Raw genomic sequence first — 22,964 nt, 5'->3', positions numbered from 1 at the left:
TATCCATATTTACTGAGAGAAAATATAGAGACAAGTGCAAAGAAATATGATGTAAAAATCCAAAATGCTATAAAAATCCAAAATACTGAAAAGCTGTAGTCACATAATTGTTGTACAAATATTACATACTGTCACAGAATCAATGCATATGATTTAAGAGAATTGCTAGATAGATATGAAGAATATGATTGTGTTGAAAGATAAGAAAAAGATAATTATTATTAAATAAATTTTCTCTGACGTCCTAGTGGATGCTGGGGACTCCGTCAGGACCATGGGGATTAGCGGCTCCGCAGGAGACAGGGCACAAAAATAAAGCTTTAGGATCAGGTGGTGTGCACTGGCTCCTCCCACTATGACCCTCCTCCAAGCCTCAGTTAGGTTTTTGTGCCCGTCCGAGCAGGGTGCAATCTAGGTGGCTCTCCTAAAGAGCTGCTTAGAAAAAGTTTTTAGGTTTTTTATTTTACAGTGAGTCCTGCTGGCAACAGGCTCACTGCAACGAGGGACTTAGGGGAGAAGAAGTGAACTCACCTGCGTGCAGGATGGATTGGCTTCTTAGGCTACTGGACACCATTAGCTCCAGAGGGATCGAACACAGGCCCAGCCATGGAGTCCGGTCCCGGAGCCGCGCCGCCGACCCCCTTGCAGATGCCGAAAAGTGAAGAGGTCCTGAAACCGGCGGCAGAAGACTTTTCAGTCTTCATGAGGTAGCGCACAGCACTGCAGCTGTGCGCCATTGTTGTCACACACTTCACACCAGCGGTCACTGAGGGTGCAGGGTGCTGTGGGGGGCGCCCTGGGCAGCAATGAAATACCTATACTGGCTAAAAGATACATCACATATAGCCCCTGGGGCTATATGGATGTATTTAACCCCTGCCAGGTCTCAGAAAAACGGGAGAAGAAGCCCGCCGAAAAGGGGGCGGGGCCTATTCTCCTCAGCACACAGCGCCATTTTCCCTCACAGAAATGCTGGTGGGAAGGCTCCCAGGCTCTCCCCTGCACTGCACTACAGAAACAGGGTTAAAACAGAGAGGGGGGGCACTTATTTGGCGATATGATTATATATATTAAGATGCTATAAGGGAAAAACACTTATATAAAGGTTGTCCCTGTATAATTATAGCGTTTTGGTGTGTGCTGGCAAACTCCCTCTGTCTCTCCAAAGGGCTACTGGGGTCCTGTCCTCTATCAGAGCATTCCCTGTGTGTGTGCTGTGTGTCGGTACGTGTGTGTCGACATGTATGAGGACGATATTGGTGAGGAGGCGGAGCAATTGCCTGTAATGGTGATGTCACTCTCTAGGGAGTCGACACCGGAATGGATGGCTTATTTAAGGAATTACGTGATAATGTCAACACGCTGCAAGGTCGGTTGACGACATGAGACGGCCGGCAAACCAATTAGTACCTGTCCAGGCGTCTCAAACACCGTCAGGGGCGTTAAAACGTCTTTTTACCTCAGTCGGTCGACACAGACACGGACACTGACTCCAGTGTCGACGGTGAAGAAACAAACGTATTTTTCTTTTAGGGCCACACGTTACTTGTTAAGGGCAATGAAGGAGGTGTTACATATTTCTGATACTACAAGTACCACAAAAAAGGGTATTTTGTGGAGTGTGAAAAAACTACCTGTAGTTTTTCCTGAATCAGATAAATTAAATGAAGTGTGTGATGATGCGTGGGTTTCCCCCGATAGAAAATTATTGGCGGTATACCCTTTCCCGCCAGAAGTTAGGGCGCGTTGGGAAACACCCCTTAGGGTGGATAAGGCGCTCACACGCTTATCAAAACAAGTGGCGGTACCGTCTCCAGATAGGGCCGCCCTCAAGGAGCCAGCTGATAGGAGGCTGGAAAATATCCTAAAAAGTATATACACACATACTGGTGTTATACTGCGACCAGCGATCGCCTCAGCCTGGATGTGCAGCGCTGGGGTGGCTTGGTCGGATTCCCTGACTGAAAATATTGATACCCTTGACAGGGACAGTATTTTACTGACTATAGAGCATTTAAAGGATGCATTTCTATATATGCGAGATGCACAGAGGGATATTTGCACTCTGGCATCAAGAGTAAGTGCGATGTCCATATCTGCCAGAAGTTGTTTATGGACACGACAGTGGTCAGGTGATGCAGATTCCAAACGGCACATGGAAGTATTGCCGTATAAAGGAGAAAAAGACAACGTCTTTTCAGCCTCAGTCCTTTCGTCCCCATAAGGGCAAGCGGTCAAAAGGCCAGTCATATCTGCCATGGGATAGAGGAAAGGGAAGAAGGCTGCAGCAGGCAGCCCATTCCCAGTAACAGAAGCCCTCCACCGCTTCTGCCAAGTCCTCAGCATGACGCTGGGGCCGTACAAGCGGACTCAGGTGCGGTGGGGGGTCGTCTCAAGAGTTTCAGCACGCAGTGGGCTCACTCGCAAGTGGACCCCTGGATCCTACAAGTAGTATCCCAGGGGTACAGATTGGAAGTTCGAGACGTCTCCCCCTCGCAGGTTCCTGAAGTCTGCTTTACCAACGTCTCCCTCCGACAGGGAGGCAGTAGTGGAAACAATTCACAAGCTGTATTCCCAGCAGGTGATAATCAAAGTACCCCTCCTACAACAAGGAAAGGAATATTATTCCACACTATATTGTGGTACTGAAGCCAGACGGCTCGGTGAGACCTATTCTAAATCTGAAATATTTGAACACTTACATAAAAAGGTTCAAATCAAGATGGAGTCACTCAGAGCAGTGATAGCGAACCAGGAAAAAGGGGACTATATGGTGTCCCGGGACAGATGCTTACCTCCATGTCCCAATTTGCCCTTCTCACCAAGGGTACCTCAGGTTCGTGGTACAGAACGGTCACTATCAGTTTCAGACGCTGCCGGTTGGATTGTCCACGGCACCCCGGGTCCTTACCAAGGTAATGGCCGAAATGATGATTCTTCTTCAAAGAAAATGGACGATCTCCTGATAAGGGCAAGGTCCAGAGAACAGTTGGAGGTCGGAGTAGCACTATCTCAAGTAGTTCTACGACAGCACGGGTGGATTCTAAATATTCCAAAACCGCAGCTGTTTCCGACGACACGTCTGCTGTTCCTAGGGATGATTCTGGACACAGTCCAGAAAAAGGTGTTTCTCCCGGAGAAGAAAGCCAGGGAGTTATCCGAGCTAGTCAGGAACCTCCTAAAACCAGGTAAAGTGTCAGTGCATCATTGCACAAGGGTCCTGGGAAAAATGGTGGCTTCTTACGAAGCGATTCCATTCGGCAGATTTCACGCAAGAACTTTTCAGTGGGATCTGCTGGACAAATGGTCCGGATCGCATCTGCAGATGCATCAGCGGATAACCTTATCGCCACGGACAAGGGTGTCTCTTCTGTGGTGGTTGCAGAGTGCTCATCTGTTAGAGGGCCGCAGATTCGGCATACAGGACTGGGTCCTTGTGACCACGGATGCCAGTCTGAGAGGCTGGGGAGCGGTCACACAGGGAAGAAACTTCCAGGGAGTATGGTCAAGCCTGGAGATGTCTCTTCACATAAATATACTGGAGCTAAGAGCGATTTACAATGCTCTAAGCCTGGCAAAACCCCTGCTTCAGGGTCAGCCGGTGTTGATCCAGTCGGACAACATCACGGCAGTCGCCCACGTAAACAGACAGGGCGGCACAAGAAGCAGGAGAGCAATGGCAGAAGCTGCAAGGATTCTTCGCTGGGCGGAAGATCATGTGATAGCACTGTCAGCAGTGTTCATTCCGGGAGTGGACAACTGGGAAGCAGACTTCCTCAGCAGACACGATCTACACCCGGGAGAGTGGGGACTTTATCCAGAAGTCTTCCACATGATTGTGAACCGTTGGGAAAAGCCAAAGGTGGATATGATGGCGTCTCGCCTCAACAAAAAACTGGACAGGTATTGCGCCAGGTCAAGAGACCCTCAGGCAATAGCTGTGGACGCTCTGGTAACACCGTGGGTGTTCCAGTCAGTGTATGTGTTCCCTCCTCTGCCTCTCATACCAAAAGTACTGAGAATTATACGGCAAAGGGGAGTAAGAACGATACTCGTGGCTCCGGATTGGCCAAAAAGAACTTGGTACCCGGAACTTCAGGAGATGCTCACGGAAGATCCGTGGCCTCTACCTCTAAGACGGGACCTGCTTCAGCAGGGACCGTGTCTATTCCAAGACTTACCGCGGCTGCGTTTGACGGCATGGCGGTTGAACGCCGAATTCTAAGGGAAAAAGGCATTCCGGAAGAGGTCATTCCTACACTGGTAAAAGCCAGGAAGGAGGTGACTGCACAACATTATCACCGCATTTGGAGAAAATATGTTGCGTGGTGTGAGGCCAGGAAGGCCCCCACGGAGGAATTTCAATTGGGTCGATTCCTACATTTCCTGAAAACAGGATTGTCTATGGGCCTCAAATTGGGGTCCATTAAGGTTCAAATTTCGGCCCTGTCGATTTTCTTCCAGAAAGAATTGGCTTCAGTTCCTGAAGTCCAGACTTTTGTAAAAGGAGTACTACATATACAGCCCCGGTTGTGCCCCCAGTGGCTCCGTGGGACCTTAATGTAGTTTTGGATTTTCTCAAATCCCATGGGTTTGAGCCACTCAAATCGGTGGATTTGAAATATCTTACATGGAAAGTAACCATGCTACTGGCCCTGGCTTCAGCCAGGAGAGTGTCAGAATTGGCGGCTTTATCGTATAAAAGCCCATATCTGATTTTCCATTCGGACAGGGCAGAACTGCGGAAGCGTCCTCAGTTTCTGCCTAAGGTGGTGTCAGCGTTTCACCTGAACCAGCCTATTGTGGTGCCTGCGGCTACTAGCGATTTGGAGGATTCCAAGTTGCTGGACGTTGTCAGGGCATTGAAAATATATATTTCAAGGACGGCTGGAGTCAGAAAATCTGACTCGCTGTTTATACTGTATGCACCCAACAAGCTGGGTGCTCCTGCTTCTAAGCAGACCATTGCTCGTTGGATTTGTAGCACAATTCAACTTGCACATTCTGTGGCAGGCCTGCCACAGCCTAAATCTGTCAAGGCCCATTCCACAAGGAAGGTGGGCTCATCCTGGGCGGCTGCCCGAGGGGTCTCGGCATTACAACTCTGCCGAGCAGCTACGTGGTCGGGGGAGAACACGTTTGTAAAATTCTACAAATTTGATACCCTGGCTAAAGAGGACCTGGAGTTCTCTCATTCGGTGCTGCAGAGTCATCCGCACTCTCCCGCCCGTTTGGGAGCTTTGGTATAATCCCCATGGTCCTGACGGAGTCCCCAGCATCCACTAGGACGTCAGAGAAAATAAGATTTTACTTACCGATAAATCTATTTCTCGTAGTCCGTAGTGGATGCTGGGCGCCCATCCCAAGTGCGGATTGTCTGCAATACTTGTACATAGTTATTGTTACAAAAAAATCGGGTTATTATTGTTGTGAGCCATCTTTTCAGAGGCTCCGCTGTTATCATGCTGTTAACTGGGTTCAGATCACAAGTTGTACGGTGTGATTGGTGTGGCTGGTATGAGTCTTACCCGGGATTCAAAATCCTTCCTTATTGTGTACGCTCGTCCGGGCACAGTATCCTAACTGAGGCTTGGAGGAGGGTCATAGGGGGAGGAGCCAGTGCACACCACCTGATCCTAAAGCTTTATTTTTGTGCCCTGTCTCCTGCGGAGCCGCTAATCCCCATGGTCCTGACGGAGTCCCCAGCATCCACTACGGACTACGAGAAATAGATTTATCGGTAAGTAAAATCTTATTATAGATCTTGTAGCCCAAAAATGGGCGCTTACTGAACCGGTATATTCCTTATGTGGGAGTGGGCTGCGCAGTCCCACAAAGTCCCACTAACCAAACGGCCCGTTTCACCTATCCATAGGCTTGTTCACTTGTACTCTATTAAACCCCCCTGGTATACACAGGAGTAGGCGCACAGATCACTGCAGACTGGCAGAGGCGCTGGTTAGCATGTTGTGTGCCAGGTGAAACTTCCCTGACGCTCTGCGTTTGTCTGTAATCCGTGCTCCTGTCAGGCGTCGCAGTCACTGTGCGGATAACACTGAACGCAATGCAGCGACGATGAATCTGCTCCACGATGATACGAATACATGCTTGAAGGACACCGAAAGCAGCCAGAATGATAAACCAATGTATCAGTAGGCACACACAATGCCAGTAAAGTAGTATATTCTGGAAGAGATACCTGTTAGACTGTAAGCTTTGTCGCTCCCCCGTGCGCAGATGTCCGGCGTGTTCATGTAATGAGGAACGGGGGAGAATCGCTCCCCGGCAGCACGGACTCTGCAGATCTCCTGAATGTCCGCACATTGATGTGTAATTACTCCTCTCTCCGGGGGCTGTGCCCTAAACCTGATAGCACGGCCTGTGAGGGAATGTGTTTTATACTTTTTATCGTTGTGTAATTTTACTTTAATTAGTGTGACAAATGAAAATGCTGCGGTGGCACAGTGGTCTGCATTGTTGCCTCACAGCGCAGGGATCACAGGATGGTTTATGACCAGGACACTTATCTGTGTGGAGTTTGCATGTTCTCGCTGTGTCTGTCTGGCTCTCCACCCAAGGCACACTGGGTGGCTTATTGGTATCTGATGGAATTTGCCATAGGAATGTAGAGTGTAAGCTCACTGGGGCAGGGGCCGATGTGAATAACGTAGTAGTCTCTGAAGTGAGAAGATCTATGTGCTGCATACACAATCGTTTCCTCCCAGTTGTACTGATCCGGGACTGCGGGTTAGAGGACCAGTGTGTGCCTACAAGACCCTTGCACAGCCGGGCGCAGCGTCACCCCCCCCCCCCCCCCCCCTCCCTTCTGTCACACCCTGGTGATGTCTCTTTACAGAGTGTCTCTAGAAGTGGTCTCTGGTGGGACTGGCCGCGTTACAGAATGTGGGTGCGGTGGCATTCAGCCTGAGAGTGTTGCGGCAGGTGCCAGCGACATTACTCCGTGTGTGCTAATCCCCGGCGGGGGCCCTGCCCAGCTTTACAGTCTGCTGACCTGACACAGCTGTTCCCTGTGTGCTATGATCTGCCTATTGTCCTGCGCTCGCATGGCTGCCTGCGGGGGGCTGGGGGATCCCCTGCCGCTCTTTTCTGCAATTGTTTAATCTCTCCCTCGCTTTGTCTTTTTGTCCTCTGTCTCCGAGCTCCGGCCTGGAGGGAGTGCGGCATTCTGTCACATGCTAGTGGTCTGTGGCCTTTCCGTTACGTTGCTCTAATACTTGCTCAGCTTTTGTCTTCGTGTTACAGAGCGGTCGCTAATATTGGTGCATGTGTAAAGAATACATGGACTCATGGTCTTCTGACGTTCTGTAAAGGACCCGAGAACCATTTTTTCTTTGTGAACGTATAGCGTTATGCTGGGCTGGTGCCAGGACAGATTATTATAGTAAGTGCCAGCGCTTACACGTGGCAGGGTGATGGCATTACGTGGCCATCCTGCTGGTTTTACGCACCGTCTTGTGGCCTTGCGTGTTGTAGGTAGTCTCTGTTACTCTCCGAATGCTCCTATTTCTCCATCAGATGCTCCCCTTGAGTGGGGGACACCTGCATCTGGGTGGCGTCTAGCTGCTGTAGCACCTCTTTGCTGGGTTAGTTTGGATCAGGGTTTGCCGTGTGTCTGGTGGGAGTGGATTCAGGATTTGGGCTCGGGAGATGGATTAGAGTGTTAGCTCTTATGTGTAGGGAACCGGGAATGCTGCAGTTATGGGGAAATCTTTAGTAATCCTGACTTAATGTGCTGCTGTAGAAAGCTGGGGACCAGGTTATACGTTCTGATAGTACCCAGTAGATGGAACCAGCCTGACCCTCATAGAGAATATGTAAGATTGGGTCAGAGCCCCGGTTTCCGGGTTACCCCACTTCTCTCACTGGGGGTCGATTCAATTCACCGACAGTTGAATAGCGCTGGGAATTAGCTCCCGGCGCTATTCAATATAGCGCCAAGTGACACTCAATTGTCGGGAATTCTACTCTCACCCCCGTGATATGAGAAAGGAAATCCGACAAAAGTGCGGCCGGCGCAAGGCTGATTCTGTCGGGAATCAGCATCGCGGTGGGGAGTTAAGTTGGAGAATGCCCGTTCTCTCGACAAATCAACCTGTTAAGTCCGGGAGAACGGGCATTTGCTGACTTACCTTGAGCTGAATTGAATAGCGCCGGGAGCTAATTCCCGGCGCTATTCAACTGTGGGTGAATTGAATCGACACCACTGTGTGTGTTTCTTTTCTTGTTTGGTGTTCCCCCTTTTTGCTAAAAATAACCCCCCCCCCCCTTCTTCCCCTTCTTCTGTTTCTCTTTTTAATTAAAAATGAATGACACATAATATACAATATACTGATGCAGTCTTTCATTTCCTCCTGATACCTGTGTGTTGATCTTTTATATATAGTTGGCATGCATTTGTTTTGGGGTGAGGGCGGGGGGGTGTTTCTGTATAGCGTTCTCTGTATTTGTGCTGTTTATTTTTGCGGATGTCCCTGTGATGTGTGTTTACGAAACATGCCTGACACAGGGGAGAACAATAGCTGGCGCTCGGCCGCGCATCAGATGACAGTACAATGGGAGACTGTAGAAACTTCTCCCTTTAACCCCCCCCCCCCCCAGCTCTGTCCTTCTTCCCTGTCCCCAGAAACATGTCCTGCCCCTCCCATTCCTCTTATACTGCCCCCCCCAGCGTCGCACCCGTGAGTGTTACCCCCCCCTGTGGTTCCCTGAGCTCCCCGGGTAATAAGTTCATTGGGAAGCTCTGACCAGCAACCATGGGATGAGCCTGGAGGATCCGCTGCCCCCTCCTCTCTGCTCACACGCAGGGGCCTCTTCCTCACAGCAACAAAGCCTGGGAGCCCTGCGTCTTGCAGAGTAAGGGGGAAGGGGCCGTCCAGTCTCTTCTCTGACTGTCACTAGTTGAGATGAACCTAACCCCCCCCCCCCCCCCCCCCCATGAGTGTATACGAGGGGCAGTATGAGGTGAGGGGGAGGAGGGGGTGTTTGCATAAACCCAGAAAGACTCTGTTGGCATCACCTGTTGCAGAATAATAGTCTGCTGAAAATACTAGTCGCTGTCGCGTGATATATACACTCGTGGTGATTCCGTTACTATGCCCAGTATGTTATTAGTCTCCTCCATGGTGCTGCGCCCTGTATAGTGTATGGCGACGTGATTCAGACCTGATCGCTCGCTAGTGGTTTTCTGCTGTCCTGCGTTCGCATAGTCGTCGCCCATAGGGGAGTGTATTTTCGCTTTACAAGTGATGCGATCGCATGTGCAGCCGAGATGTACAAACAGATCTTGTGCAGTCTCTGAGCAGCCCAGGACTTATTTGCAGCCTGTCCGGGACCGTAATTGACGTCAGACACTCGCCCTGCAAACGCATGACACCTGCGTTTTCCCAACCACTCCCAGAAAACGGTCACTTGCCACCCACAAACGCCCTCTTATTTATTTATTATTAACCGTTTCTTATATAGCGCAGCAAATTCCGTTGCGCTTTACAATTGCCCTCTTCCTGTCAATCTCCTTGCGAACGCCCGTGCGAAAGGATCCTTCGCACAAACCCATCGCTGAGCAGCGATCCGCTCTGTACCAGTGCATTGCGCAGTTTAGACCTGATTGCCCGCTGTACGAAAACGCAGCCTAGCGATCAGGTGTGAATAAGCCCCATTGTCCGCTATGTCCGCCTGTCTCACCGGTCGCCGCTCACTGTATATGATCTGTAGGGTGGGTCAGGAAATTAATGTATTCTTACTTTTCTCTCCTCATGTCCCTGTCTCTGTGTCGTCTCTTCATCCCGCGTCCAGCCTTTCTTCCGGCTGCTGAATCTGAGGAAATTGGGCCTGGGCGATAATGAGATCCAGCGGCTTCCCCCAGAGGTGGCCAATTTCATGCAGCTGGTGGAGCTCGACATCTCCCGCAACGGTGAGTGGCGGACTGGTATTATTACTCTTATTATTATTATCCTGTTTAATGTATGTGGCGCCGACACATCGCGCAGAACTTTCCAAGCAATGCGCAATAGCCATCAGCGCCCCTGTACATCGCAGCTCGTACTCACTCATCCGGGCACTCGCGGGCAGGATGGGACGAGGGCATGTGAGAAGGAGATATGGTGAATGTGATGCATACAGATGTGTCCTCATACACGTTGCTGAAGTCACGGCAAATAGCCCTCTCTGCAAGCCGGCCACGTCCGTCGTCTTTCTCGCTCAAAGTGTGTGTGTTATTCGCGCGCACACAACACAACTGGAAGCGACACAACTAGGTTACAATTTATACATTTACTCACTATCTTACATATATTCTGTTGTTTTCACCTCTATGGTAACAGTTATTGTTTTTTTTTCAGTTTATCTCCCATACCCATTTGCTCATTCCCCCTCATCCTCACTCAGATCTCTGCTCTCTCCCTCATCCTCACTCAGATCTCTGCTCTCTCCCCCTCATCCTCACTCAGATCTCTGCTCTCTCCCCCTCATCCTCACTCAGATCTCTGCTCTCTCCCCCTCATCCAGATCTCTGCTCTCTCCCCCTCATCCTCACTCAGATCTCTGCTCTCTCCCCCTCATCCTCACTCAGATCTCTGCTCTCTCCCCCTCATTTTCTCTCAGATCTCTGCACTTTTCCCCCTCGTCCTCTCTAATCTCTGCTCTCTTCCCCTCACTCAGATCTCTGCTCTCTCCCTCTCATCCTCACTCAGATCTCTGCTCTCTCCCTCTCATCCTCACTCAGATCTCTGCTCTCTCCCTCTCATCCTCTCTCAGATCTCTGCTCTCTCCCTCTCATCCTCACTCAGATCTCTGCTCTCTCCCTCTCATCCTCACTCAGATCTCTGCTCTCTCCCTCTCATGCTCACTCAGATCTCTGCTCTCTCCCCCTCATCCTCTCTCAGATCTCTGCTCTCTCCCCCTTATCCTCTCTGAGATCTCTGCTCTCTCCCCCTCATTCCCTCTCAGATCTCCGCTCTCTTCCCCTCATCCTCTCTAATCTCTGCTCTCTTCCCCTCACTCAGATCTCTGCTCTATCCCCCTCGTCTTCTCTTAGATCTCTGCTCTCTCCCCCTCGTCCTCTCTCAGATCTCTGCTCTCTCCCCCTCGTCCTCTCTCAGATCTCTGCTCTCTCCCCCTCGTCCTTTCCCAGATCTCTGCTCTCTCCCCCTCGTCCTTTCCCAGATCTCTGCTCTCTCCCCCTCGTCCTCTCTCATATCTCTGCTCTCTCCCCCTCGTCCTCTCTCATATCTCTGCTCTCTCCCCCTCGTCTTCTTTCAGATCTCTGCTCTTTCCCCCTCGTCCTCATTCAGATCTCCGCTCTCTTCCCCTCATCCTCTCTAATCTCTGCTGTCTTCCCCTCACTCAGGTCTCTGCTTTCTCCCCCTCGTCCTCTCTCAGATCTCTGCTCTCTCCCCCTCGTCCGCTCTCAGATCTCTGCTCTCTCCCCCTCGTCCTCTCTCAGATCTCCGCTCTCTCCCCCTCGTCCTCTCTTAGATCTCTGCTCTCTCCCCCTCGTCCTCTCTCAGATCTCTGCTCTCTCCCCCTCGTCCTCTCTCAGATCTCTGCTCTCTCCCCCTCGTCCTCTCTCAGATTTCTGCTCTCTCCCCCTCGTCCTCTCTCAGATCTCTGCTCTCTCCCCCTCGTCCTCTCTCAGATCTCTGCTCTTTTCCCCTCGTCCTCATTCAGATCTCTGCTCTTTTCCCCTCGCCCTCTCTCTGATCTCTGCTCTTTCCCCCTCGTCCTCATTCAGATCTCTGCTCTTTCCCCTCGCCCTCTCTCTCTGATCTCTGCTCTCTCCCCCTCGCCCTCTCTCTCTGATCTCTGCTCTCTTCCCCTCGCCCTCTCTCTCTGCTCTCTTCCCCTCGCCCTCTCTCTCTGCTCTCTGCTCTCTCCCCCTCGCCCTCTCTCTCTGATCTCTGCTCTCTCCCCCTCGCCCTCTCTCTCTGCTCTCTCCCCCTCGCCCTCTCTCTCTGATCTCTGCTCTCTCCCCCTCGCCCTCTCTCTCTCTGCTCTTTCCCCCTCGTCCTCATTCAGATCTCTGCTCTTTCCCCTCGCCCTCTCTCTCTCTGATCTCTGCTCTCTCCCCCTCGCCCTCTCTCTCTGATCTCTGCTCTCTCCCCCTCGCCCTCTCTCTGATCTCTGCTCTCTCCCCCTCGCCCTCTCTCTCTGATCTCTGCTCTCTCCCCCTCGCCCTCTCTCTCTGATCTCTGCCCCTCGCCCTCTCTCTCTGATCTCTGCTCTCTTCCCCTCGCCCTCTCTCTCTGATCTCTGCTCTCTTCCCCTCGCCCTCTCTCTCTGATCTCTGCTCTATCCCCCTCGCCCTCTCTCTCTGCTCTCTCCCCCTCGCCCTCTCTCTCTGATCTCTGCTCTCTTCCCCTCGCCCTCTCTCTCTGATCTCTGCTCTGTTCCCCTCGCCCTCTCTCTCTGATCTCTGCTCTCTCCCCCTCGCCCTCTCTCTCTGATCTCTGCTCTCTCCCCCTCGCCCTCTCTCTCTGATCTCTGCTCTCTTCCCCTCGCCCTCTCTCTCTGCTCTCTTCCCCTCGCCCTCTCTCTGATCTCTGATCTCTCGCCCTCTATCTCTCTCTCTGATCTCTGCTCACTCCCCCTCGCCCTCTCTCTCTGATCTCTGCTCTCTTCCCCTCGCCCTCTCTCTCTGATCTCTGCTCTATCCCCCTCGCCCTCTCTCTCTGATCTCTGATCTCTCGCCCTCTATCTCTCTCTCTGATCTCTGCTCACTCCCCCTCGCCCTCTCTCTCTGATCTCTGCTCACTCCGCCTCGCCCTCTCTCTCTGATCTCTGCTCTCTTCCCCTCGCCCTCTCTCTCTCTGATCTCTGCTCTCTTCCCCTCGCCCTCTCTCTCTCATCTCTGCTCTCTTCCCCTCGCCCTCTCTCTCTGATCTCTGCTCTGTTCCCCTCGCCCTCTCTCTCTGATCTCTGCTCTCTTCCCCTCGCCCTCTCTCTCTGATCTCTGCTCTCTTCCCCTCGCCCTCTCTCTCTGATCTCTGCTCTATCCCCCTCGCCCTCTCTCTCTGATCTCTGCTCTCTTCCCCTCGCCCTCTCTCTCTGATCTCTGCTCTCTTCCCCTCGCCCTCTCTCTGATCTCTGCTCTCTTCCCCTCGCCCTCTCTCTCTGATCTCTGCTCTCTTCCCCTCGCCCTCTCTCTCTGATCTCTGCTCTCTCCCCCTCGCCCTCTCTCTCTGATCTCTGCTCTCTTCCCCTCGCCCTCTCTCTCTGATCTCTGCTCTCTCCCCCTCGCCCTCTCTCTCTGATCTCTGCTCTCTCCCCCTCGCCCTCTCTCTCTGATCTCTGCTCTCTCCCCCTCGCCCTCTATCTCTGCTCTCTCGCCCTCTCTCTCTCTCTCTGATCTCTGCTCTCTCGCCCTCTCTCTCTGATCTCTGCTCTCTCGCCCTCTCTCTCTCTCTCTCTGATCTCTGCTCTCTCGCCCTCGCCCTCTCGCCCTCGCCCTCTCTCTCTCTGATCTCTGCTCTCTTCCCCTCGCCCTCTCTCTGATCTCTGCTCCCCTCGCCCTCTCTCTCTGATCTCTGCTCTCTCCCCCTCGCCCTCTCTCTCTGATCTCTGCTCTCTTCCCCTCGCCCTCTCTCTCTGATCTCTGCTCTCTCCCCCTCGCCCTCTCTCTCTGATCTCTGCTCTCTCCCCCTCGCCCTCTCTCTCTGATCTCTGCTCTCTCCCCCTCGCCCTCTCTCTCTGATCTCTGCTCTCTCGCCCTCTCTCTCTCTCTCTGATCTCTGCTCTCTCGCCCTCTCTCTCTGATCTCTGCTCTCTCGCCCTCTCTCTCTCTGATCTCTGCTCTCTCGCCCTCGCCCTCTCTCTCTCTGATCTCTGCTCTCTTCCCCTCACCCTCTCTCAGGTCTATTCTTCTGCCTCATCTCGCCCTTTTATCATATTGTTCGTCTTCTCTTGGTCTGATGTCTACATCTCTTGTTTCCTCACTTTCTGTTTCTCTATTCCAGACATTCCTGAAATTCCAGAAAGCATCAAGTTCTGTAAATCATTAGAGATTGCAGATTTCAGCGGGAACCCTCTGTCCAGGTACTTGGCGTTCTGTATGTCATGTTTCTATCTGTGTGTAAATACATGGCCACATAGGTATGTGCTGTGTGCCCGCATTCATGTCTCTGGTTACAGAACTTGCAGCTGATATAGCGATAACATTTCCAGATGATAGAGATCATTCCTGCTAGCGGTAATCTGTGGTCTGTAACCACGCTCGCACTGCAGCCGGGCACAGCCCACACAGACCAGTCCCGGCGCCTGTATTACTGAGCCGCACTATGGCGTGTAGAAGGTGACGGGTTCGGTGGTGATTATGCTCAGAGCCAGCTATGTACGATTGCTGCACCATTACTTTCTCTCCAGTCCCGGCGTCTATTACTGAGCCGCACTATGGCGTGTAGAAGGTGACGGGTTCGGTGGTGATTATGCTCAGAGCCAGCTATGTACGATTGCTGCACCATTACGTTCTCTCCAGTCCCGGCGTCTATTACTGAGCCGCACTATGGCGTGTAGAAGGTGACGGGTTCTGTGTGTGATTATGCTCAGAGCCAGCTATGTACGATTGCTGCACCATTACTTTCTATCCAGTCCCGGCGTCTGTATTACTGAGCCGCACTATGGCGTGTAGAAGGTGACGGGTTCGGTGGTGATTATGCTCAGAGCCAGCTATGTACGATTGCTGCACCATTACTTTCTCTCCAGTCCCGGCATCTGTATTACTGAGCCGCACTATGGCGTGTAGAAGGTGACGGGTTCGGTGGTGATTATGCTCAGAGCCAGCTATGTACGATTGCTGCACCATTACTTTCTCTCCAGTCCCAGCGTCTGTATTACTGAGCCGTACTATGGCGTGTAGAAGGTGACGGGTTCGGTGGTGATTATGCTCAGAGCCAGCTATGTACGATTGCTGCACCATTACGTTCTCTCCAGTCCCGGCGTCTATTACTGAGCCGCACTATGGCGTGTAGAAGGTGACGGGTTCTGTGTGTGATTATGCTCAGAGCCAGCTATGTACGATTGCTGCACCATTACGTTCTCTCCAGTCCCGGCGTCTGTATTACTGAGCCGCACTATGGCGTGTAGAAGGTGACGGGTTCGGTGGTGATTATGCTCAGAGCCAGCTATGTACGATTGCTGCACCATTACGTTCTCTCCAGTCCCGGCGTCTGGGCACTGGGAAGGCTCTGGGTGAGGCATGAAATGATTTATGTCCTACAATCACAGCCGCACCGGCCGAGCTCTCGGGAGGGTTCATACCCTACACTTATACCATTGTATAAACCTTATCCCTTTTTTCTCATACGTCCTAGAGGATGCTGGGGACTCCAAAAGGACTATGGGGTATAGACGGGATCCGCAGGAGACATGGGCACACTATAAGACTTTGAATGGGTGTGAACTGGCTCCTCCCTCTATGCCCCTCCTCCAAACTCCAGTTAGATTCTGTGCCCAGCGAGACTGGACACACACTAGGGAGCTCTTCTGAGTTTCTCTGAAAAGACTTTGTTAGGTTTATTATTTTCAGGCAGACCTGCTGGCTACAGGCTCCCTGCATCGTGGGCATGAGGGGAGAGAAGCAGACCCACTTCTTCTGAGTTCAAGGGCTCTGCTTCTTAGGCTACTGGACCGTTAGCTCCAGAGGGTCTGATCACTTGGTTCGTATAGCTGCTCGTTCCCGGAGCCGCGCCGTCACCCCCCCTCACAGAAGCCAGAAGAAAGAAGCCGGGTGAGTATTAGAAGAACAGAAGACTTCCGTGACGGCAGAAGACTTCAGAGTCTCTGAGGTACCGCGCAGCGGTCGGGCTGCGCGCCACTGCTCCCACACACAAGCGGCACTACACGGATGCAGGGCGCAGGGGGGGCGCCCTGGGCAGCAATTATACCTCATATATACATCCTGGCAAAGAAGTATACAGTGCATATGCACTGTATACGGACCCCCGCCAGTAAAAAACTGTTAAAAATTAGCGGGGCTGAAGCGCGCCGAGAAGGGGGCGTGGTTTAGCCCTCACAACTCTATACAGCGCCATTTTCTCCTCACAGAGACGCTGGCCCGCCAAAACACTGTGGAAAAACGAACAGTGGAAAACGGAGGGGGGCACAGTTGCTTAGTGCACTATGGGCTCCTATAAGAAGCACTGTATATGTATAAATGAGCGTGTGGTTCATGAGTTGTTAAAAAGTTTCTTTGTTCTCCCTGTCAGATGCTGGAATCTACCCATTGTAACGATTTAGTACACGTGTCGACATGTGTGAGTGCTCTGCCACAAACAGCTATGGGAATCCCTCTGTCGGCGTTGCCGACTCCTGATGGTACTTGATTCAGTAGATGAAGTGTCAGCATGTTGGTAGTTGTAAGCTTTTCCAAAGTAAACACTGTATGGGAAGACGCAGTTGTATGTGGGTGACCCTGTCAGCACCAACTATTAACTGGGTGTGAATTAACATGATAATGTAAAGAACCGATACCTGTGTGTGTGTGTGTGTGTGTGTGTATATAATATATATATGGTACGGATACATTGAGCTGTAGCTTGAGCACAGACGTGGTAGTATTTGTGGGGGAGTGATATTAACATTATGTATATATTTCCCTCAGACCCCTCGAGGTGCAAGAATGTTATTTTGCCCGGTTACTACTCCCTGTTGTCGACGAATACTATGTTTTATGTCGACCATAATGTTTCCTGGTTAGATCCACAACAATGGCATTCAGTACTTGTTCATACACATTCAGAACACATTAACGTCACTAGGGACCCTGCTGTTCCTGACAAAATACATATACATATGATGTATATATATATAGAATATGTGTGTATATGTGTATTTAAATATGTATATTCATATTACGTTTCTAATGAATGCTGAAGTAAAGTTATTCCTTTTCATGTGCTGGTCGCTCTGTTGATAAAGCTCTAGGTCAGCCGTGATGAGATGGTCTTAAATCTTCTCGAGGAGTACGAGTGTTATTCTTTTCCCGCCGTGGATAGAATAAAGTGGAAGTCAACCCCTGTTCTGCACGGGGCCCTGTCACAAAGGATCGTATACAGGAAGCTAAGTGATATTTTAATTATATGCTTTGATGATATTTGCATTACATACGCATGGGTGCTTGTATTCAGAAATGGTCGGTTACCTTGTCATCCGATATAATTACTCTGGGGATGAGAACTTCCTTAAATTGGGTTTTATCTAGAACATTGCAGCATGCTGCCATGCGACTACAAGAGGTATGGGACTCTTGGGTTCGCAGGTCAATTCCATGACTGTCTCGACTAGGAGGGCGTTGTGGATTCACCAAGGGAATGCTGAGGCTGACTCTGAGAATTACTGTAGTATATTCCCTATGAAGGTGTAACCTGGTTTGGGGATGGTTTTGTTAAGTTGATCTCGACAGATACCACTGGTAAGTCTACCTTCTTGAGCTATGTTCCCTCACAACGGTTGGTGACGCATTGTTTGTCGGATGCAGTCATTTTGACCGGTTGGATACCGTTTTTTCCCCTTCTTTGCAGGTAAAGGAAGGTGAAAAGGTAAGAGGTCTGCAGCCTTTTTAGGTTCGCAGACGCAGATATCGTCCTCTGTTTCTACGCATGTCGCTGGGTCTGTCTTGCGGGAGCCCACACCGGTGGGAACTCGTTTAATACTCTTCGGTCAGTCCTGGAATGGTCTTGGACCAGTGAGTTAAGAATAGAGTCCAAAGGGGGACATACGGGAGTTTCCGAATGATTCCCCTCCCTGATTTTTCAAATAGATCTTACCGATTCTCCTCTGGACGGGGAGGTATTATGCAACGCCATACAAGAGTGGGGTCAGGATCAGGACATTGTCCTGCTGTCCCTGTCACAAAAAAAAGAGAAAGAAAAGACAAAAAAAAGAAGAAGCTGTTATTCAAGCTTTTTCGTGCTTCTGAGACCGGACAGCTCGGTCAGAACAATCCCAAGAAGATGGAATTTCTCAGGGCAGGGTTCTCCAACCTGTAAAAGAAGAAAGAGGATTTAAATGAGGTTTCATCCGCATTAAGCTTACCTGGTTTTGCTATTCAGGATTGTCATTGCCATTTCATCGGAGTGATGGCAATATGATGGTTTTCCTTCAATAGTAAGAGCCATTACTATTCTGTACTGGGACGCTCTCCTGACTACGCCGAGGTCAAGAAACAAGTGGTACAATTCGTTGTTTCTCTCTGACAGTTCTTCAACACAGAAAATCGCTGTTGATCCCAACGACGCGGATGTCGGAGTTGGGAATAAGATTAGATACTGAACTGTTGAGAGTTGTTTTTTCCTGTGGAAAGAGATCTGAGGATCCAGAGTTGGATCAGATTCGCAACGGTGTAAACCCATCAATACGTTCCGTTGATGAAGAAGATGGTTGCGGCCTACGAGGCCATTCGGTCAGCAGGTCAAATGCCAGAGCTGTTTTTGCGGGACCAGTTGGACATGTGGTCCGGGTCTCACCTGCACACGCACCGGAAATTAATCCTATTTTGCAGGACCAGGATATCTCTCCTGTGGTGGCTGCACAGTTCTCACCTCCTAGAGGGACGAAGGTTCGAGATCCAGGATTAGATCCTGGTGTCCATGGATACAAGTGTCCGAGGCTGGGGAGCAGTCTTTCCAGGGGAAGAATTTCCAGGGAAAAAGGTCAAGCCGGGAAGCTTGTCTGCAATAAGCATTCTTGAATTAAGGGCTATTTACAACGGAACATCTTCTTCGCGATCTGCCCATCTTCATTCTGTCGGACGACTTAACAGCGGTGACGTAAGTAAGCCGCTAGGGTGGAACGAGGAGCAAAGCGGCAATGGCAGAAGCCGCAAAAGTTTTCCGCTGGGCGGAAAGGCATGTACACGCTCTATTAAAGGTCTTTGTTCCGGATGTAGACAACGGAGAAATAGACTTCCTCAGCAGACACGATCTCCATCCAGGAGAGTGGGGTCTTCATCAAGAAGTTTTCACAGAAGTGGCAAGTCTTTGGGGAATTCCTCAATTAGACATGATGGCGTCTCGCCTCAGCAAGAAACTTCAGGGATATTGTTCCAGGTCAAGGGACACTCAAGCTATAGCAGTGGACGCCCTCGTGACACCTTGGGTGTTTCAGTCGGTCTATGTGTTCCCTCCACTTTCACTCTTTCCGAAGGTGATAAACATAAGGAGAACAAAGGTTCAGGCGATCCTCATTGTTCCGGTCTAGCCAAGGAGGGCATGGGATCCAGATCTTCAAGACTTACTCATAGAAAATCCCTGGCCTCTTCCTCTACGAGAGGACCTGTTACAGCAAGGAACGGGCGTGTATCAAGACTTACCGCGGCTGCGTTTGACGACATAGCGGTTGAACGCCATAGCCTAGCCCGAAAGGGTATTTCCGGTGAAGTCATTCCCACATTGCTTCAGGCTAGGAAAGGAGTAACGGCGAAGCTTTACCACCGTATTTGGAGGAAGTATGTGTCTTGGTGGGAATCCAAGAAGGCTTCTACGGAAGAATTTCTGCCGGGTCGTTTTCTCCTTTTTTTGCAAGCAGGTGTGGATGCAGGCCTAAAGTTAGGCTCCATTAAAGTGCAGATTTGGGCCTTATCAATTTTCTTTCAAAAATAATTGGCCACCCTTCCAGAAGTTCAGACTTTCGTGAAAGGAGTGCTGCACATCCAACCTCCGGTAGTGCCCCCAGTGGCGCCATGGGACCTTAACGTGGTGTTGCAGTTTCTTATGTCACACTAGTTGGAACTTTTACGAAAGGTTGAGTTAAAATTTCTCACTTGGAAAGTGGTCATGCTATTGGCCTTGGCATCCGCAAGGCGGGTGTCGGAATTAGCGGCTTTGTCTCACAAGAGCCCCTATTTGATCTTCCATGTGGATAGAGGGGAGTTGAGAACTCTGCAACAACTTCTCCCAAAAGTGTTTTCTGCGTTTCACAGGAACCAACCTATTGTGGTGCCTGTGGCTACTGAAGCCTTGGCTGATTCGAGGTATCTCGATGTAGTCAGAGCTTTAAATATTTGTGTTGCCAGAATGGCTCAGATTGGGGAAACAGAGGCTCTGTTATCCTGTATGCTCCCAACAAAATTGGGGCTCCTACTTCTAAGCAGACTGTTGAACGCTGGATCTGTGATACGATTCGGAATGCTCATTCTACGGCTGGATTGCCGTTACCGTAGTCGGTGAAGGCCCATTCTTCCAGGAAGGTGGGCTTTTTTTGGGCAGATGCCCGAGGAGTCTCGGCGGTTCAACTTTGCCGAGCAGCTACTTGGTCGGGTTCAAACACTTTTGCTAAGTTCTACAAGTTTGATACCCTGGCTGATGAGGACCTCATGTTTCCTCACACGGTGCTGCAGAGTCGTCCGCACTCTCCCGCCCGGTCTGGAGCTTTGGTATAAACCCCATGATCCTTTTGGAGTCCCCAGCATCCTCTAGGACGTATGAGAAAATAGGATATTAATACCTACCGGTAAATCCTTTTCTCTTAGTCCATAGAGGATGCTGGGCGGCGTACTGTATCTGCAGCTATTGGTTGTGGTTACACGCATGTGGTGTTTCTTTTCAGTCAAGTCTGTTGCTGACGTTATTCTTGCCATGGCATGCAGTATGTTATTATTGGTCGTGGTTACACACAGGTTCTGTTACATTTTCGGTCAGCATATTGCTGTATATTTTTCATGCCGTTGGCTGGTGTTCTATTGAATGCCACGTTCTGCGGCATGTTCGAGGTGTGAGCTGGTATGACACTCACCGTGTTTAAACAATAAATTCTTTCCTCGAAATGTCCGTCTCCCTGGGCACAGTTCTCTAACTGGAGTCTGGAGGAGGGGCATAGAGGGAGGAGCCAGTTCACACCCATTCAAAATCTTATAGTGTGCCCATGTCTCCTGCGGATCCCGTCTATACCCCATGGTCCTTTTGGAGTCCCCAGCATCCTCTACGGACTAAGAGAAAAGGATTTACCGGTAGGTATTAAAATCCTATTATTATACCGGCCATCCCCTCTCTGCCTCGCACCTCTCTTGCTGCGAGGCACATGTGCCGAGGCGTAGCACACATAATTCTTGGTGTAATAAGTTCTTTCAGGTCACAAAGGAACCCCGTTTTTGTTTTTATCATTATCCTATGCCCCATGCAAGCAGAAGGCCAGTATAGAACCTAGAGACGGGACCGCGGCCATTCTCTCTGCTCCCCTAGACACCACTTAATGCGATGTATGAGCAGACATCGCCTCCTTGTGGTCAGTAGTGGGAACTGAACATGTTGGACCAGTCTTGTGAGGAAAAAAGCAAGTAAGATTAATGTCATTTTAACAGACCTGTGGCCTAACGTCGTGTAGCCTGCTCCTGCTGTGACAGGAGGGTGATGTTTTGCCCTGGATCCACGACACCATACCATATCCCTCCCAATACACTGCACATAGCACGTCAGCCTCCATGCCTTCTATATGTGATGGAAATACTTAGACAGCCACAGCGACAGTGCCTCTGCTGAAATCTTGGGCTTTCAGATGGGTGGAAGGGGTATTTCTGGTATAGGATAGAACCCACTGATATAAAGTCGTCTTCCTGCTGTCTTTAGGAAGATGATGGAGGTCGCAGAATGTGGTGTAATGCTTATTCTCGTTATACAGGCTGCCCGACGGATTTACCCAGCTCCGCAGCCTGGCACACCTGGCTCTCAACGATGTGTCCTTACAGTCACTGCCCGGTGACATTGGCAAGTGAGTGTCTCTTCTTCACACAGTTATCGCTGTCCATGTGTCGTCCCCCCGTTACCCACCAGCGGTGCCCCCTTTGTGCTGCCCGCCTGCTATGCCTCCTTTGGGTTACCCACCAGTGGTGCCCTGTTGCATCACCTGCCTCTGTTGGCACCCCCTTCCTAGCGTCTTTTATATCCCTCCCCCGTCACCTCTATGTTATAGTTTGCATGTAGGGTGTAAGTAATTGTACCTTGTGAATGAGAAGACATTGCTGGGCCGGTATGTATGCTCTGTAATTACTAAGGGTCAGCCGAGTCCATCACGCTTTCACTGAGCACAAAGGGCGCTGTAATGCCGTCTTATTCTGCATCCGTATACATGTGTGGATGACGCTGCCAACAGACCCCTCCCACAAATTTGAATAAGGTCACGTGATCACCTAGTTTTAGATCTGTAATGTAATATAGTTTTCTCTATCGTCCTAGTGGATGCTGGGGTTCCTGAAAGGACCATGGGGAATAGCGGCTCCGCAGGAGACAGGGCACAAAAAGTAAAGCTTTAGGATCAGGTGGTGTGCACTGGCTCCTCCCCCTATGACCCTCCTCCAAGCCTCAGTTAGATTTTTGTGCCCGGCCGAGAAGGGTGCAATCTAGGTGGCTCTCCTGAGCTGCTTAGAATAAAAGTTTAGTTAGGTTTTTTTATTTTCAGTGAGTCCTGCTGGCAACAGGCTCACTGCATCGTGGGACTAAGGGGAGAAGAAACGGACTCACCTGAGTGCAGAGTGGATCGGGTTTCTTAGGCTACTGGACACTAGCTCCAGAGGGACGATCACAGGTTCAGCCTGGATGGGTCACCGGAGCCGCGCCGCCGTCCCCCTTACAGAGCCAGAAGAGACGAAGAGGTCCGGTGAAATCGGCGGCAGAAGACATCCTATCTTCAGACTAAGGTAGCGCACAGCACCGCAGCTGTGCGCCATTGCTCTCAGCACACTTCACACTCCGGTCACTGAGGGTGCAGGGCGCTGGGGGGGGAGCGCCCTGAGACGCAATATAACGGAATACCTTAGGTGGCAAAACAGAATACATCACATATAGCTCCTGGGCTATATGGATGTATTTTAATCCCCTGCCATTTTACACAGAAAAGCGGGAGATAAGGACGTCGTGAAGGGGCGGAGCCTATCTCCTCAGCACACAAGCGCCATTTTCCCTCACAGCTCCGCTGGAAGGACGGCTCCCTGACTCTCCCCTGCTGTCCTGCTTCAGAATCAG

General features: G+C 50.7%; 1 protein-coding gene across 1 annotated transcript in view; it reads left to right on the top strand.

The window, feature by feature from the left end:
• Positions 1–22,964, top strand: part of SCRIB (scribble planar cell polarity protein) — a 341,504-nt gene that overhangs the window by 75,265 nt on the left and 243,275 nt on the right. Inside the window, exons 2-4 of the mRNA XM_063924738.1 lie at positions 9,814–9,931; positions 13,971–14,049; positions 21,625–21,714. Coding sequence (XP_063780808.1) covers positions 9,814–9,931; positions 13,971–14,049; positions 21,625–21,714 — 287 coding nt within the window. The remainder of the gene's footprint in view (positions 1–9,813; positions 9,932–13,970; positions 14,050–21,624; positions 21,715–22,964) is intronic.

The sequence above is a fragment of the Pseudophryne corroboree genome, chromosome 5 (assembly GCF_028390025.1).
Source record: "Pseudophryne corroboree isolate aPseCor3 chromosome 5, aPseCor3.hap2, whole genome shotgun sequence".
NCBI lineage: Eukaryota > Metazoa > Chordata > Amphibia > Anura > Myobatrachidae > Pseudophryne > Pseudophryne corroboree.
Note: the sequence above shows the minus strand (reverse complement) of the source record. Positions and strands in the feature narration are given on the sequence as shown.